This window comes from Ochotona curzoniae, unplaced genomic scaffold (assembly GCF_017591425.1).
Source record: "Ochotona curzoniae isolate NIBS_2020 unplaced genomic scaffold, NIBS_Ocur_1.0 contig_66, whole genome shotgun sequence".
Taxonomy (NCBI): Eukaryota; Metazoa; Chordata; class Mammalia; order Lagomorpha; family Ochotonidae; genus Ochotona; species Ochotona curzoniae.
Genome location: NW_024466512.1, coordinates 18,648,455 through 18,664,724, shown reverse-complemented (window position 1 = coordinate 18,664,724; position 16,270 = coordinate 18,648,455). Strand labels below are relative to the sequence as shown.

General features: G+C 43.5%; 1 protein-coding gene across 1 annotated transcript in view; it reads left to right on the top strand.

The window, feature by feature from the left end:
• The window catches only part of SORCS3 (sortilin related VPS10 domain containing receptor 3), a 546,072-nt gene extending 536,375 nt beyond the window's left edge, over nucleotides 1-9,697 (top strand). Inside the window, exons 23-27 of the mRNA XM_040991786.1 lie at nucleotides 110-241; nucleotides 2,229-2,328; nucleotides 3,495-3,600; nucleotides 8,361-8,521; nucleotides 9,620-9,697. Of these exons, the coding sequence (XP_040847720.1) occupies nucleotides 110-241; nucleotides 2,229-2,328; nucleotides 3,495-3,600; nucleotides 8,361-8,521; nucleotides 9,620-9,684 (564 nt within the window). The 3' untranslated portion in view covers nucleotides 9,685-9,697. The remainder of the gene's footprint in view (nucleotides 1-109; nucleotides 242-2,228; nucleotides 2,329-3,494; nucleotides 3,601-8,360; nucleotides 8,522-9,619) is intronic.
• The last annotated feature ends 6,573 nt before the right edge of the window (nucleotides 9,698-16,270 follow it).

Genomic DNA, 16,270 nt, shown 5'->3' with positions numbered 1-16,270 from the left:
TTTAAGAAGCTTCCAGGAGACTTGTAGCTAAGCATGATCTGCTGCCTGCTACTGAGCTGGCGGAGCCCAGCTCTCCGGATCTTCTCTCATGCATCTAAACATTTCTTAGGTCACCAGTGTCCCAGAAGACCAGATCCTCGTTGCTGTGTTCCCTGGCCTCCCCACGTCAGCAGAGCTTTTCATCCTTCCACCTAAGAACTTGACAGAGAGGAGGAAAGGCAATGAAGCAGACCTGGAACAAGTAAGTGAAAGAAAACGTGATGCTCATTCACAGTGGACAGTCACTGATAACTAGTAAGAGGGACAAGCTCTCTCCCCATTGGCCCATTGGCCTGTCACTCCACACCGTACCCATGGTTACGAAGAACAACCAGCTGTGGCCCACGGCGACTTCGCAGCTAAAGCCATTGGCTGCATGCAACGCTGACGTCTCATATGGGTGCTGGATTGAATCCCTGCTAATGTGCGTAATGTCAATTGGAAAGCAGTAGATAGAAGACCCAAGTCATTGAGCCCCTGCATCCACGTGGGAGACCCAGAAAAAGCTCCTGGCTTTATGGCCACTGGGGAAGTGAACCAGTAGAGGAAGTCTCTCTGTGTGTAACTGCCTTTCAAATAGAAATGTCTTATTTGTTTGTTTGTTTGTTTGTTTTTACAAAAAGGACAACCATCTTTCCCCAAAGTCAGCACACATGCAGGTCAACTCTTATGTTCAGCAGAGGTGGGCCCAGCAGTCCTACCCCGTTCATTCCACAGGATGGTGTTCTTGTATCTTTTGCTCTGAGAGATGAAAGGGAAGCAGATTTGTTTTCCTATCCATGTCTGGGAATCTGTGCTTCTTGTTTTTTTTAAACTGTGCCAGCCCTAGAGAGCCTGGTCAATTTAAGTTCTGCTCCTGGGGAGAAAATGAACTGCATTTAAACATGTTTCCCTGGAGAGAGATGAATTGCTTCATCTTGGTTTGACTAAGGAGCCAGTATATCTAAAAGAGATTGTGATTTACTGTCCTTATGAAATGAGCGTAGAGCTCCTGAGAGCTGCTCGCCATCCTGGTACAGCAGGAGGCGGCCAGCCACTGCTCACCCACTTGCTCCTGCCAGTGTGGGGTAACGCCAGCTGCGCTGCCTCACTCCTTCCTGTCTTCCCAGGATGCTGCTTCAGGACTGGTAGAAATAAGTGAACGAATCTACCGGAATCGGGCACGAATCAGATACACTTGAATTATTGTAAGAGATTATCACTGCACAGAGAAGCATTTCTGTGTCCCCTTAGGAGTCACCCAGCCGTCACCCTGTCCCTGTGTCCATCCTTAGTCCAGAAGCAGTATAGATGCCACAGCAATCAGCTTTTCTGAAAAGAAAAAAAAAATGAAAGAGTTTCATGGAACTACAAATATGCATCTTCCGTGTGGCCAGGTATAAACTGAGCTCTTTAACACACACATCCGTTTTACAAGACCTCTTTATTCTGACAAATCACGTGGCGTGTGTGAACTATATTTGGAAGCTACAATACCCATCCATTTAGATAAATAGGCAATTAGAGTGATGAATAGCAGCTGTGATATTAAGGCCCATACATGAGATAAGAATTAGGGACAACAGCCTAAGTCGGCCTCAGCTTTCATGTGGGAATTACAGCATGATTAAATCGATGTTATGTGTGCTCAGACTTGCTGGGCAAAAGTAAAGAGGAAAAATTAGTGCATAAAAGGAGCCAGCTTCTGCTTTGATGTTTGCCTCCCATTGTCTCTAAGATAAGAAAAGCAGAGGAGTGGGCTGGGGGAAATCTGTGCCTGCTTTCATCCTGGTAGGGGCCTCCATATCCTGTGTGTTACCTGATCAGATTGAAGAGCTAATGATGGGCTGGCTTTCTGTCATTGGTACCTACAACAATCTGTCTCCAGTAGCGATCAAGACATGGATGAAAGAGCCCTGGACTAGGAGTTGAATAGAACAGTTCCCCAGGTGATTGTAGACACACCTCCTTCCATCTCACTCTTCTCTGTAGTATAAGTAAGCAATATTAACTACAGGCTTGGTTTCACAGAGTGCCTAGGGCTGTGAGAACCAAATTAATAAAGTTATTCCAGTCTCCTGTCCCCTAAATGAACATGGTCAGTTTTTGGTTACTGCTCTCCTAGGGTTCTTAGTACATGAAGGACTATTATCATATGAGTTGTTTCCATGCAGTCAGTCTCTCTCACTCTTCTCTCTCTCTCTCTTCAGATTGTGGAGACACTATTTAATGCTCTAAACCAAAACCTGGTCCAGTTTGAGCTGAAGCCAGGAGTCCAAGTCATTGTGTACGTCACACAGCTAACTCTAGGTGAGTGCCTGTTGGGCATGGACAGTGAGTGCCTTAGTCCGTCTGTTACTCTGGGGAGAAGAGGGCGGTGATGTGGGGAAGTACTTCTCCATCAGTGTGTGAAAATGGCTTCTAACAAGGCCCTTTTTATGTGGTGGTGGCTCCCAGAGTTTGATCAAATCCCTGTGGAGATATCTGCTGCACGTGGCACCAAGACTCTGTAACAAGTGGCTTGGCCGTTGATCCTTGGATAGTTTGGAGAAAAGCTAGACTTCCTGAAACTAGTCTGTCCGTCCTTCCTTCCTTCCTTCCACCAAACTATCCATTCATCCTGCTTCCCTCTCTCCCTTTTCCGTCTTTCTTTTTTCTGCCCTTTTTAAACTTCAAAGAAGAGTTATCAGGTTCTCGTAATCTCTATGATTCACTAATCATTGTATGAACCTAAGTAAAAACTGGGATCCCATATGGGTGCCGGTTCTAATCCTGGCAGCTCTGCTTCCTGTCCAGCTCCCTGCTTGTGGCCTGGGAAAGCAATGGAGGACAGCCCAGGGCCTTGGGATCCTGTACCCACTGGGGAGACCTGGAGGAGGTTCCTGGCTCCTGGCTTTGGATCAACACAGCACTGGCTGTTGTGGTTACTTGGGGAGTGAATCATTGGATGGTGGATCTTCCTCTCTGTTTCCCTCCTTTCTGTTTATCTGATTTTGCAAGTTTTAAAAAGAGGGTATCATACAGGGCAATGCCCTCTCGCTCTCTGTAACAGCCTACTTTAATGGTTGTTACTAAAGGTGCACTTTCCATGTGTGGAAGATCCAAATGTGCCTGCCCAGTGATCTTTTACCAGAACGGCATAGAGCAAGAGAAGGAAACAGGGCATTAATGTTTACCGTAAAATTCACCGCGGGTTCCATCTCATGCTGCCAGGCATGAAGGTATCCATGAGAAACAGCATCCGAGCCCTCCCTCAATTCCCATTCCTGGAATGGACACTTTTATCTCTACACCAAGAGCCACGTTTCCCCACGTGGCACAGAGCTGCTTATTCCCCCTGAGGAGTTGTGACGGAAGCTGTCATTCTCATCACAGAAGCCCATCTCCCCCTGCCCAGAGAGTCAGGAGCCTCCCTTGCTCCAATGCGTACTCTCCCCAACTGACATCACCCAGTGAACACGGCTGTTCCTCCCCAGCTCCCCTGGTGGACTCCAGCGCCGGGCACAGCAGCTCGGCGATGCTCATGCTCCTGTCCGTGGTGTTTGTTGGCCTGGCAGTGTTTCTGATCTACAAGTTTAAGAGGTATGTGCTATAATCAGATTTGTTATGTCATATGATTGGACTTTTATGACACATATCCAGAATATGCAGCTCTGTGGAGACAGAAAGTTCAGTGTTCATTATCAAGGGCTGGGGAAAAGAAGAATCGAAACCATGATTGAGTGTGAATTAGTTGTAAGTGGTGATAGAACCTAGAAAATGATGATGGTTGCAGAACTTTGCGAATCTACTGAAAATAATGGTTTGTATACTTTATAAGCTTTTTAGGTCCAAAATTGAGCAGTGTTTCATATTTTACCACACTCAGTTCGTATGTAGACTTTAATGTCTACGTACAAGCTAATTTTTCTTGAGAAAATAGAGATATTAATATCACAAATGAGTTTGATGATAAAGAGCATAACATGGGAAAAGAAGGCCCTATTGTCTATATGTGGTGTGCTCAGTAAAGCAATTCTATGGGTATCATACTGTTTGGTAGGGCTAGATTGTACACAGATGGATCTCCCAAGGAGCATCCCTGACCCCTTCCCAAGAGGGACAAGCTCATTCCTGGATGCTCTCTGGGCCCTGGGGGCAAGCTGAAATGGTGAAGTGTCCTGGAAACAAGTGAATGTAAGAATCAGAACGCCAAATATATGGATAAGAAATGAAGTCAGTCGGAGCTAGCTTGTGAGGCCCATTATTTTCTCTCCCTCAAGGGAAACACAAGTTTTTCCAGCTCACCCAGATTTCTAAAGTCTCAAGCCTTCAGGAGAATTAGTTTTGGTAGATTAGTACACGGTTGGTATTCTGGATGGTTAAATAGAGAAAATGTAGCTGAAATCGGGTGAATTAGATCCATGCATTATCTTATGTTGCAGCTAGCTAAGATCTGTTTAAATGGGCATGCCACATATAGTCAAGCTTTTTGCCTCTACTTTCCACTTTTTCCTGTTTCTAAAGGGAAGCTGGCCAGGAAAATGGAAGTCCACATATATTCAGAAATTATTATTGAAACTGGCAGAAGGGGTGATGTAAAATGACCATTACTAAACACAAGAAACTAAAACAGCAATTCTGCACCCATGTTAAAATTGTGTAATCCTTCCTTTAGAAAGTGTGCTGATTAAATGTGTTCACTCTTCAGTAAGACAAGTCTAGTTTTAATGTTCAGGATTTGTAAGTTTGGGCAATTCCGTTTCCCCATGTGGAACATAAGAATGTTTTGCATGATTGCTGAGTGCTTTGAATGTTTTAGTTGGAACATACTAAAGTCGTATAATCATGCCTTAGAAATGTACTTCTTAGGAAGCTTACATAAGATGAAAATGCTAATTAATTCATTCATGCCAGGTACTTTGCAGTAGCCTCAGCTTGTTCCCAGTGCCCTCCTAGACCCTGAAGGTAGCACTTTTGGGTTCTGAAAGCGATTCATGGTAAAGGGTCTTTGCTCCTCCATGCTCACTCTGTTCCCAGCTGGCCACTTCACTTGTTGAAAATTCCAGTTGGTGCAGTTTCTGCACTAACGAAAGGCCTCCAGTATCTGCACTAATGCTGGCGACGGTAGTGTGAGTGTGGAACTGAATTTTTGTTTTAATTTACATGCAATTTGAATAGCCACACTTGGCTTGTGATCGCTTTCTTGGATGACACAGGCTAAGTTGGCAGTTCATTGTCCACCTGCATTTTTAGAGCCCGAAGTGCTATCTTAACTCACTAGCATTACTTAACATTCATTCATTCAAAAAAGCCCTTAATTGAGTCCTTACTGTGTGCCAGATACTGGGACTCTTCTCCATACTCCGAGCAGTCGTTTGGCACAGAGTGCCCAAAGCCCAGGACCCTCCCCAGGCCATCAGGCTCCTGAACGCTCACTGCCATTTGCTGATGTTTCTGGCAGTGCATTTGGGACGTGCCTTTTAATTTCTGAAAACTGCCCTTAAAAGTTCTTTATATGTTTTAGATCTGCTTCTCTTGAGTATTCAGGAAAACATTTGAGCTTTCATATATCTCCTGTTTTGTTGTTTTGTTGTTGTTTTTTTTTTTTCAGTAAAACTTTGATGAAAGCCCATTTTGTTCTCTCTAAATTTCTTCCCATGAGTTTCTGGTATTCATCAGAGCTAGGGAAAAGAAACATAAACTGCACTTGTTTGTTTTGGTTTTGGTTGTTTGCTTGCTTGCATATGTTTTAGGAGAAGGCCGTGTCTCTTTCTTCACTGCTCTCATTTCAACCTGTGTGATTATGTGGCCCAAGACATATCCCCTGATTTCATTGCTTCCCTCCATTCCCTTCTGAAAAAGTGGAGTCCAGATTTGATTTCAACACCTCTGCAAGCATACGTGTTAAGAAAGGAAAAGCAACTTGGCAGTTTCTTCAAATGCTGTAGATTATGGTGTAAAACTCCCTTCTAACTATCTGTTTTAAAAGAGGGAAAAAAATATGCCTGCGGTGAGATGTTTTTCTTAGAGATTGAAATAAAATGAATAATCTTCATAAGAGCAAATTCATCCCGGTCCTCGCAGGCATCAGGGGCAAATCTGGCAAAGGAAAGTGATGGACTCTGATGTAACTCCTGAATAGACAGTCGACTGTGATTAAAGAGTGGCTTGATCACCCCAGCACCATACCATAGGTGTACAGATCACACACACACACACACACACACACAACACAACACACACAGCTAGAGGAAATCTAAGTCATTAGGCTGCATTGCTATTTAGATAAGAAGAAATTAATAAGTAGCATACTCATTCATGAACTGAGTGGATCACTACCTTACAAAGGCTTAATTCATTCAGGATTTTTAGAAATTATGAGAACATGGTTTCACACAGTAGAAGTGATGGGGAGTGCCTTTTGAAATGAATCGAAACATGTAAGCACCTGACCAGATAGAAACACTGCATGTTTTTTTTTTTATCTTGATTATTCAGGAAAACATTGGAGCTTTCATATATCTCTTGCTTCTGAATTAGCTATAGGAAAAGGTTATTCAATGTCATCCTATTTGGTCTTATTGGGATTGGAATACAAGGAGCAATGCTGAAGCTTGAACACATCACTGATGTGCCCTAGTACAGTGAAGTGATTCTCATTTGAAAATGCATTGAATGCACTGGATTGCAGTGGGCGGCAGATGACCCAAATGTTCATGTTATCTGTGTCAGTTTTAATCTGTGAAATGTCTGAACTTCACGCCAATTTCCCCATCATTGTTGAGGAGGGAGGAGTGTCTTCTAGATGGGATGTTCATGATCGGAATAGTCTTTCTATTGAAGAATGTAGTACAGAATAATCCTAAAGAGAATAGGCTTTGAACTCATTGATTCACTCCACAAATGCCCAGTGAATGACGTCATGTGTCCCCCACTCTGCTAAGTCAGGAGCAGAAAACCTAGGCCTTGATCACTAAGGGCTTTTAAAATAGTGAAAGAGAAAGAAAACACATCAGTAAGCATCATATATTCTATCACTCAAGGCCAATACCTTATTTCTTTCTTTCACAGATATTGTATATTCATTAAAGGGGGAAAAAAAAAGAGGAGATATGTCATAGAGGGAACAATTGGTTCAATGTCCCGAAGACAGGAAATAACTTGATGGTGTTACTAGAGTCTAGCAGCTCCCACTGGCCAGCAACACCAGCAGTGTTGGGGAGCTTGACCACAGGGCAGACTCTCCGTCTACCCGGTCCAAACCATTGAGTCACAATCTGCAGTTTTACAAGGGCCCTGAGTGATGCTGAAGCCCATTAAAATTTGAGAAGCCCAGGGCCCAGCAGCATGGCCTCGCAGCTAAAGTCCTCGCTTTGAATGCTCTGGGATCCCATATGGACACCGGTTCTAATCCTGACAGCTCCACTTCCCATCCAGCTCCCTGCTTGTGCCCTGGAAAAGCAGTCAAGGATGGCCCAAAGCTTTGGGACCCTGAACCCGTGTGGGAAACCTGGAGGAAGTTCCTGGCTCCTGGCTTTGGATTGGCTCAGCTCCAGTCGTTGTGCTCACTTGGGGAGTGAATCATCAGATGGAAGATCTTTCTGTCTCTCCTCCTCTCTGTATATCTGACTTTCCAATAAAAATAAAAATAAAAATAAATCTTTTTAAAAAAAAGTTTGAGAAGCCCTGGTAAAAGGAGGTTACAAAGGCTGGACTAATCAGAAGATAATCAAGATGATATGATTGCCCCAAAGAGATTTCAATGAAAACCTATCCTCTGCTTCTACCTCAAGCGTTTAGCTTCTCTTAATCTTCTTCACAATCTTAAAGGGAGGATAGTATTATTCCCCCACTGAACAGATGAGGAAACTGGTTATAAAGCATTTAAGCAGTTGACCTGTGAAGGGTGTTGTAGAGTTTGTGAGAGTGGCTGAGTTTGTTGTCATTTTGTTATATTTTTATATAAAAGAAGTCAACGTGATGCAAGTTGATGCAAGTTCAAAATAAGGTATCTTCTCAGTGGGTAAAGTCTTATGAATCTCAGTGTCTGGCTCTCTGAAAAAGTTCATCACATGCACATATTTTAAGGGTGTTTGTGAATCAATAAGCAACATTGATATCTTTATTTACACCTGTGTTGTTTTCTATCCCAGTGCAAGGTGCATTCTCTAGGCTGTTCTGTGGTTTGCATTCATCTTGTGCTCTTCATGGGGCTATGTCCTTGTGATCCTGGAGTCCCTGGGTGGGCATTATCTTTCCCTGATATTGGCACTGCCTGGTAGCAGCTTTTTCTCTCCTGATCACCTAGCATTGCTAAGTTTCCTGTGACCTTCATCTGATTTTGCTCCTACCCCATGTAGGAAAATCCCCTGGATTAACATCTATGCCCAAGTCCAACATGACAAGGAGCAGGAGATGATTGGGTCAGTGAGCCAAAATGAGAATGCCCCCAAAATCACGCTCAGTGATTTCACCGAGCCTGAGGAACTGCTGGACAAAGAGCTGGACACACGGATTGTAGGTATGTATGTGTCTGTGCTACCAGGCTGCATCCTCTTCCTGCAAACAGATGGGCAACCATCCAACTCTGCTTGATTTTCACACAGCACTGGATAAGAAAAGCAATTGGCTTCAGTGATGTATTCATGTTTGAAGATGTGCCAGCTCACTCTGACCATGTGCAATGAACAACCTTCCTGTTAGAATACAATCAAGACGGGAAGCACTGGGATTGAAGTGGGGGAGGAATGAAACCAGTTATCTTTAACTACTGGGATTTAAAAATTTCTTTTCCTATAAAGCAAAAGCATTCTAAGTCTATTCATAATAACATGGTGGCAAGTATTTAGCCTGGCAATTCTGACTCCCAAATCAGACTGCTTGGCTTCACTTCCCTGAGCCCACCCTTGGCTCCAGCGTCTAGCCAACATAGGCCCGAAGAAGTAACAGGCACCAATAGTTGGGTTCCTGCTACCCATCTGGGAGGCCTGGATGGAGTTCCTGACTCCAAGCTTTGGCTGGGGCTGGCTCTGGGCTGCTGTCACAGCATTTAAAGGGCAAATCAGCTGCTAGATCAATAGATCAGAACTCTGTTTCTGTCTGTTTTTCTCTCCACCCTGTCCCACCCCACCTGTCTTTTTGTCTGCTTCTCTAGTTATTTTTTAAGTCACACCAATGTGACATTGCATTAGATAGTCTTGAATCTGCCTTCTTGCTTTCCAATTTGCTAACCTTGTGCTTTCTCTGCACCTCGTATTTCTCATCTGCGAAAGGGAAGAATAATACCTGAGATTCTATTCTCAATCTGTATTGTGCCTGGGGCTGCATTGTGGACTGGCTTTAATAATCAGATGCTATGCTGTTAGCAATGTGCCTGCCACATCGTAAGAGTTCAGGGCGTGTTGGCTTTGCTGCTGTTGACAGCAGAGCATCCAAGGACAGTGTCCTTTATGCTGGTTTGCTGAGAGTTGAGACGTTTCCGATACACTTTTCAGCAAGTCTCTAAGTTGTGTAGCTGTTGTTCTGGGTGGCTTGATGTTTTGCCATGAAGAAAGCACTTGCCCTGGTGGAATTTGCATCATTTTTCTCCCCCGTGTCTTGTGTCTTCTCCACTCTGCAGGGGGGATCGCCACCATCGCCAACAGTGAAAGCACAAAGGAGATTCCCAACTGCACCAGTGTTTAATACCAGCAAGCCACGTGCTCAACCACCTTTCTGACGTTTTATTTTTGATGACTCTTATTGCTCTTATGGAGGAACAGAAAAATGTCTTTTTTTACATTTTGTTTACCAAGGGCCCCTTCATAAGGACCAGGCAGATGTTTGGTTTTGAAAGCAAAAGGCAATCTGAAAAGATTTAAGAGGCAAAGGGAATGAATGGCTGTACTTGTGCTAAAGGACAAGGATGTATCTTTCCACAGCCTCCTTGCTTTATTTTGTCATTGGCAGTGCAAAGACTATTTGCTTGTGGTCCCCTCCCTTTTATTTAAGCTGCATTAGCTACCCCGTAGTCTCCCATGCCCACCCCATGTACACATGTACACATACAGCGCAAACCATTTCCCACTCAGATCCCCAGGAGGCAGGTTAGTGCGGAGTGGCCGTCGGTACAGTGTGTGCACCTTTATGAAAGAGGCCCTGCCTCGTGCATGAAAATAGCGAGGCCGCAGGTAGTTTATTGTATATAATTACAATGTAAATAGCTTTTTATTTCCTGAGAAATAATTTAATGTTTAGTAAAAAAGAAAACAGAAAAAAGAAAGATGCGTGTGTTGGCTTACGCACTCACCCTCAGCGCTGCTTGATGTGATAGCTTCTGGATGCTCTCCAACCGTCTGTCACACTCTCACCGCTGGCGTCTCTGTCCACTCCACAGCTGGTTTCTGCTTGTGTATCCAGAGGGATGGGGAACAGCTTATTTGGGGCAACTGATGAAGGAAGGACTCTAGTGACATCACACAACATGAGGTCCATTTTAGTTCTGACACTATGGGAGAACCTATCAAATGAAACACACTGGAGATTTCAAACTGAGATGGGGAGAATCTTCTCTACTAAGAAAACATGGAAGATATTTATCAGCCCAAGAACGTTGTTTTGTCTGAAGAAACCATGCGGTATTGTTACAGATCCTGTTCAGTGGATTTCATGGAAATATGTCACGCCTGTGGTGAATTCTTGGGCTGTTCTTAGCTCAGAAATGTCTCTTGGACACCAGGTACAGGCCTGCAAGTGCCAACTGGCATGAGAAGAGAGAGAGGTTGGAAGGGAGATGACATCCATGGAATCTTGAGTCCATGCACACTCTACAGGCCAAATAGAAGTCCGGCTTTTCATGATGTTAGTCCAAGATGATTTTAGCAAAGCTGTGCTATTTGCTTGTCAGATATACACAACTTCCTTAAAGTTAAATGTCTGCCTTTGCTTCTCTTAAGGTAGTCTCTGCCCCTGGGGTGACTGGCTTTCAAAGCCAGGGTTTGCTTTCCTAGCACCTCCGCCCTTCATACTACTCAACCAGTTGTTTTTGATAGGGTCACGGTAAGCCATGCTCTAAGCATTGTTTTTATTTTTAGGCTCAGCCTGAGTACACTTGTTTTAAAGAATGATATAGTGTATATATATATATATATGGGAGGAAATGCCACATTTTGTACTTGTTAATTTTTGTGGGATGTTGTTCACATTCTTCCTTGTGAGACACAGAAAGAATGTGTTATTGAGAAATCTGGCTGGCTACAGCATAGATCAGTATTAGGAATATTTCTGAAGATTCTAATTTCTTTTTTGTTTGTTTCAAGGGTTATTGGGGCAGACAACTGCAATACTTGTATTGAACCCTGGAATACAAATGCATGAGTCATATCTATATACACAGTATATGTACATATACTGTTCTTGGTTTTATTGTTCCATTTGAATATTTCTACTGTAAAAAAAAAGACAGTGGTTTTGAAATTGTTGAAAATAAATGTATTTTTGTACATCAAAGCTGCCATCTTGGCTGGGCTTTCACTGTTTGGGCAATTTTTCTTACCTATTTTATTGGTCAACTATTGTGGCAATAATGCCATATGGTAAAAAAGAATGGTTTATAACAGGGGTTTATCTTTGCTCATGGCTCTTCAGATTGGTGGTAGTTTGTCTCAACATCACTGGAATTGTCCGGGTCCCGCTGGGCTAGTCTGAATCATGGCTCCCAGTACATTTGAATCTGCTCAGTGAGCCATTATCATCTAGGAGCAGCAGCTACTCAGGGCATGTAATTTCCAAGTGAGAACAGCAGAATACACTATGTCTCTAAGGCTTGGCTCAAAATGGTCACTCTGTTAACCTTCACACAGATTCCAGTGTCCGTAAACAAAAACAAAGTCACAATGCAAAGTAATACAACAATAGGTAAGGACATAGGCTCTACTGATCATCCCCGGAAACGTGTGAAGGAATAACCTCAGTATTTGGAAAGCCTGGAGACCTGAGAATAACATCCCAGTTTGCTATCCACAGACGTCCTTTGGAGACTCCCGAGGAGCTTTTTGTTAACTGACTCATTTGAATTTCCAAGTTTCCTATCCACGTGTATGAATATGTCTAGGACTTCGGAGCAGAAGTCCCTCCGTGGCCTTTGAATGTAACAGCAGTTTCCAGGAGTGGGACAATGTGGAGATTTAAGTCAGGTTTGGAAGACTTAAGTGGGAGAGATGAAAATGGGAGAGCAAAGCCAAGGAATCGGTGTTCTTTTCCCACTTCTGCCTGCCATGTGCTGCCTGACACCAACAGACGCTCGCCTGCCTTGGCCCTGCACTCAATGGGCGATTGTTCATCATGCTAGGTCAGTAAGGCGTTGTGGACCAAGTAGCCAGGGTAAGGAATATGAGCTGGACGGATTTGCTTTTTCATTGTTTGAAATATGTAATAACTTTTCTTGGGTCCAAAACACCCAGAAATCTTAACCAAAGGTGAACTTTCATTTGAGGAATTTCTGTTTTAAATTATGTATGAATCTTCCAATAACTTTTCATCAGTTATACTCACTTCTAGAAAAATTCATTGTTACACATCAGCTCTTCACAAGGTTATTAGAAAAGGTATGTTATGAAAAGCCTACTTGTACTTCAAAGAATTTTTATACTGAGGTAACTTTTCTCTTCATTCCATTTTTCCCTGGCCTGCTGGAAATATTCCTGAAATATTGAGACTGTCATTTAGGTATCTTTAAAGAATTAGTTTTTTTTTTTCAAACTAATAGCTCAAAATCTAAAGTGTTTTTGATTCTTTGAGGGATTGTTAATGATTGGGAGATTCTTAAATAATCAAAAGCATCTATAATATTAGTACTCCAACACAAAGGTAAGTTTTCTAAATGCAGCTTTGCTTTCTAATGAAGATGTAGCTTTTTTTAAAAAAAAAGATTTATTTATTTTTATTGAAAATCCAGATATACAGAGAGACGGAGAGACAGCAAGGAAGATTTTCCATCTGATGATTCACTCCCCAACTGAACACCATGGCTAGTGCTGCGCCGATCCAAAGCCAGGAGCCAGGAACTTCCTCCAGATCTCCAACGTGGGTACAGGATCCCAAGGCTTTGGGCCATCCTTGACTGCTTCCCAGGCCACAGGCAGGGAGCTGGATGGGAAGCAGATCTGCTGGGATTAGAACCGGTGCCCATATGGGATCCCAGTGCATCCAAGGCAACGACTTTAGCCATTAGGCCATCACACTGGGCCCGAGAATGTGGTTTTTCTCATGCTAGTTTTGTGTCCTGTCCAGGTAAGCATAGTCTCTCCACTGAATTAAAAAGTTAAAGTTGAAATAAATCTGAATGAGCCTGTGAGTCATGTGAACTAAGCCAGGGGGAAGAAGATAACCCCTGTGTTCCCACCAACACAAGGATTCTCCATCATAGATCGCAGCACAGAGAGATGGCAGAGTTGGATTGCCTTTGTGTTTTCTTTTTCTAAACAGTTCCTCATTTGTGGTGAGAGAACTCTGTACCAGAATTGTCTTCTCTAAGGTAGTTCTAGACCCGGGAACTCAGCTCTGTGGGACTGGCTGGAACCCAGCTGTGAGTCCATTATGCTGTCCATAGTCCAATGTCCTGATGTCCATTGCAGTCTAAGAATAATTGTGTTATCTGCAACTAAATCGCCAGAGGTAGAAGTTTTGAGTAGAAGTCACTCCCCAGGCTCCTGATGCCATAATACAAGGCGCCTCCATCTACACGATGGGTTTTTGGTTTGGTTTTATCCTGGTAAGCAACTATAACTTGGAGAATCACTGGACGGGGTGACTTAAGACAAAAACACAGCAGGTTAAGACAGCAACCTGCTGTGTTTGGGAAAGAGTAATAGTCTGGGAGTCAGAAGATTTCAGAGTTTGAGAAGTCATTCTGGACAACAGTCCGTGTTTGTAAAAGGGAAACACTGCATGCCCTGCTTTGCTGTCTTCTTTTTTTGATTTGCAGAGATGTAAGATGTAGGAAGCGCATTTTCAATTATAAAAGTATTGAGACATTCCTGGTATGGGCAATTCTATAAGAGCTCCATTTGTCTTAGAGGGAAATACTGAGGCCTGGTGGAAAGTGACTTTGCTGACATGCTACAGCACATAAGAGCAGCAGTAATGGGAAAATCCACTTATTTATCATAAGGTGAGATTGTTCTGCCATAAAACCCCAAAATTTCAAGAGTGCTTGAACTGCAGACCACCACCAAATCAGTAAAGGGCCAGTGGCTGCTAACAGTGTGGCTCCTGTGTCCCTAATGTCCAGCACGGCTTGCAATCTAGTTTCCCTAGCAGTCTCGTAGTTCAGTACCTCGGTGGTCTCTCCATGTCTTTGCCCTATTGACCCACTTGTTCAGTCATCCATGGCCTGAGGTTCTTTCTTCTTCCACTGGGCTGAAATGAGGTTGCTTAACAGACAGCTGTTCAGCCCCAGCCTCCCACGCTGCGACACTCATCCTGTGAAGTGGCTGTCTGTGTGCAGAGGAAACAAGGCCAGAGAGCAAACATAAGCAATGGGCATGCCTCAACCCACTGCGCCAGCTCCTGCCAAGTGCCCTTGTCTGCTTCAGCAGAGCCAGCGGGAGCACATCCATTATCTCCCAAACCTCCTCTGCATCTTGATGTCTTTCAGTGTTTGATAGAATTTTCTCTACAGCAGTAGAGCACCTTATGCCTTTTGCTTTTATATTTTCAGAACACACGTCATGATGAGGTAGAGGTTCATCTGGAGAAGGACCAGTGGAACATTCTCACTTAAAGAAGCCTGCCAACTGCAGCTCAACCTGTTTGGAGCCGAGAAGTCTCAGTAACACTTTGCGTCATCACTTTAACTATATGAGTCCCTGAAGGGCAAAATGACATCAAATGTATGCACTTTCCCATCTATAAATTGAAGATGAGCTCTACCTCGCAAGAGTGGACACAGATTTAATGAGATAATTTAGGTAAACACAAATAATGAATTGATTCTGAGAATAACTAGTCCTATTATGCTGGGTCCTTGTTCCTATAGCTCTGTATCTGACCTCAAATTATAAAAATTGCTCAATCAGTCTTCCATTGAGGGATGCACCCTCATGGGGAAAAAATATCAGAATTACCTGGAAACAGATCCTCGTTTCCATAGCCACTGCTTGAAAGCGAAAGAATTTTAGTTAAAATTTCCTGTACAGTGGTATCCAAAGTCATTGATTTTGCAAGTTCTCCCCACCCCCAAATAACTAGTTTTGTTTGGGTCATATGTAAGAAACAAGAGAATGGATCTCCTTCCTAGAAGTGCCAGGAATGCCTCGTGAATGGAAAGACCAGTGTGTTGGGGTTGGAACTCCCACTCTTCTCAACTGCAGCCACGTGGAGATAGCCGGGGAGTGGGACAAAACAGTTGGGACCTGTTTGTTTATGTTTTGTGCTGCAGGCATTAATGTCATAGCTGGTTTCTTGTTTACATTCCCTGGTTGTACATGCTGTGCTTTTAAATATATATATATATATTTATTTATTTTTTATTGGAAAGGCAGATTCTGAAAACGTGCAGTTACGGGTGCTCTCTGAGGGTCACTGATATAGGTAGTTGCCTTCATCCACACACTGAAATGAGTAATCAGTAAACTATTTGTAAAAATATACCTGTTAGATACACAGAAGGGCTGAGTCCTGGTTTCACTGTACCTTTTTGCTCTTGCCTCAATGAGAGCTGTCCCTAAGAGGGTATGCAAGATGCAGATTCTTCTCAAAGTGTCAGTGGGGACAGAGGAAAATGGATCGTGACAGCACACATTCCGTCTGTCATTGCAGCTTAGTCTCTGGGGAGTGACAGCTATTAGAAAGGAAACAGATAAAGTGGGGGCCCTCCAGGATTTGCTCCGGAGAAAGGACTGGGGTCTGGGTGCCCAAGGATGGACTTGCTCAGCTGGAAAACCTGTGCCCAAGCATCCCCCTTCCCTCTGTGGAAGGCTGCAGGGCTATAGGGACTTCTTACACTAGGAAGACCCTGTGTCTCCCTGGGCTTCTCCCCCAGGAATTTTCTCACAAGGCAGCCTCTTTTGTTGTTTACCATCATTAAGGATGATGGCTGTGGCTGTCCCAGGCAGGAAACTACAGAAAATTATAGTCTGATCTGTTCAACCAGCGCATTTGAAAAGAGAAAGGGGACACCCATGGCAGCAAACAGGGAGGGAATTGGACTGTTTTTCTTGTCACCAATATGCCTTTCTTAGTTCCTAGGTAGAATCAGTTGGGCAGATGTAGTTGTCTCTAAAAACAATAT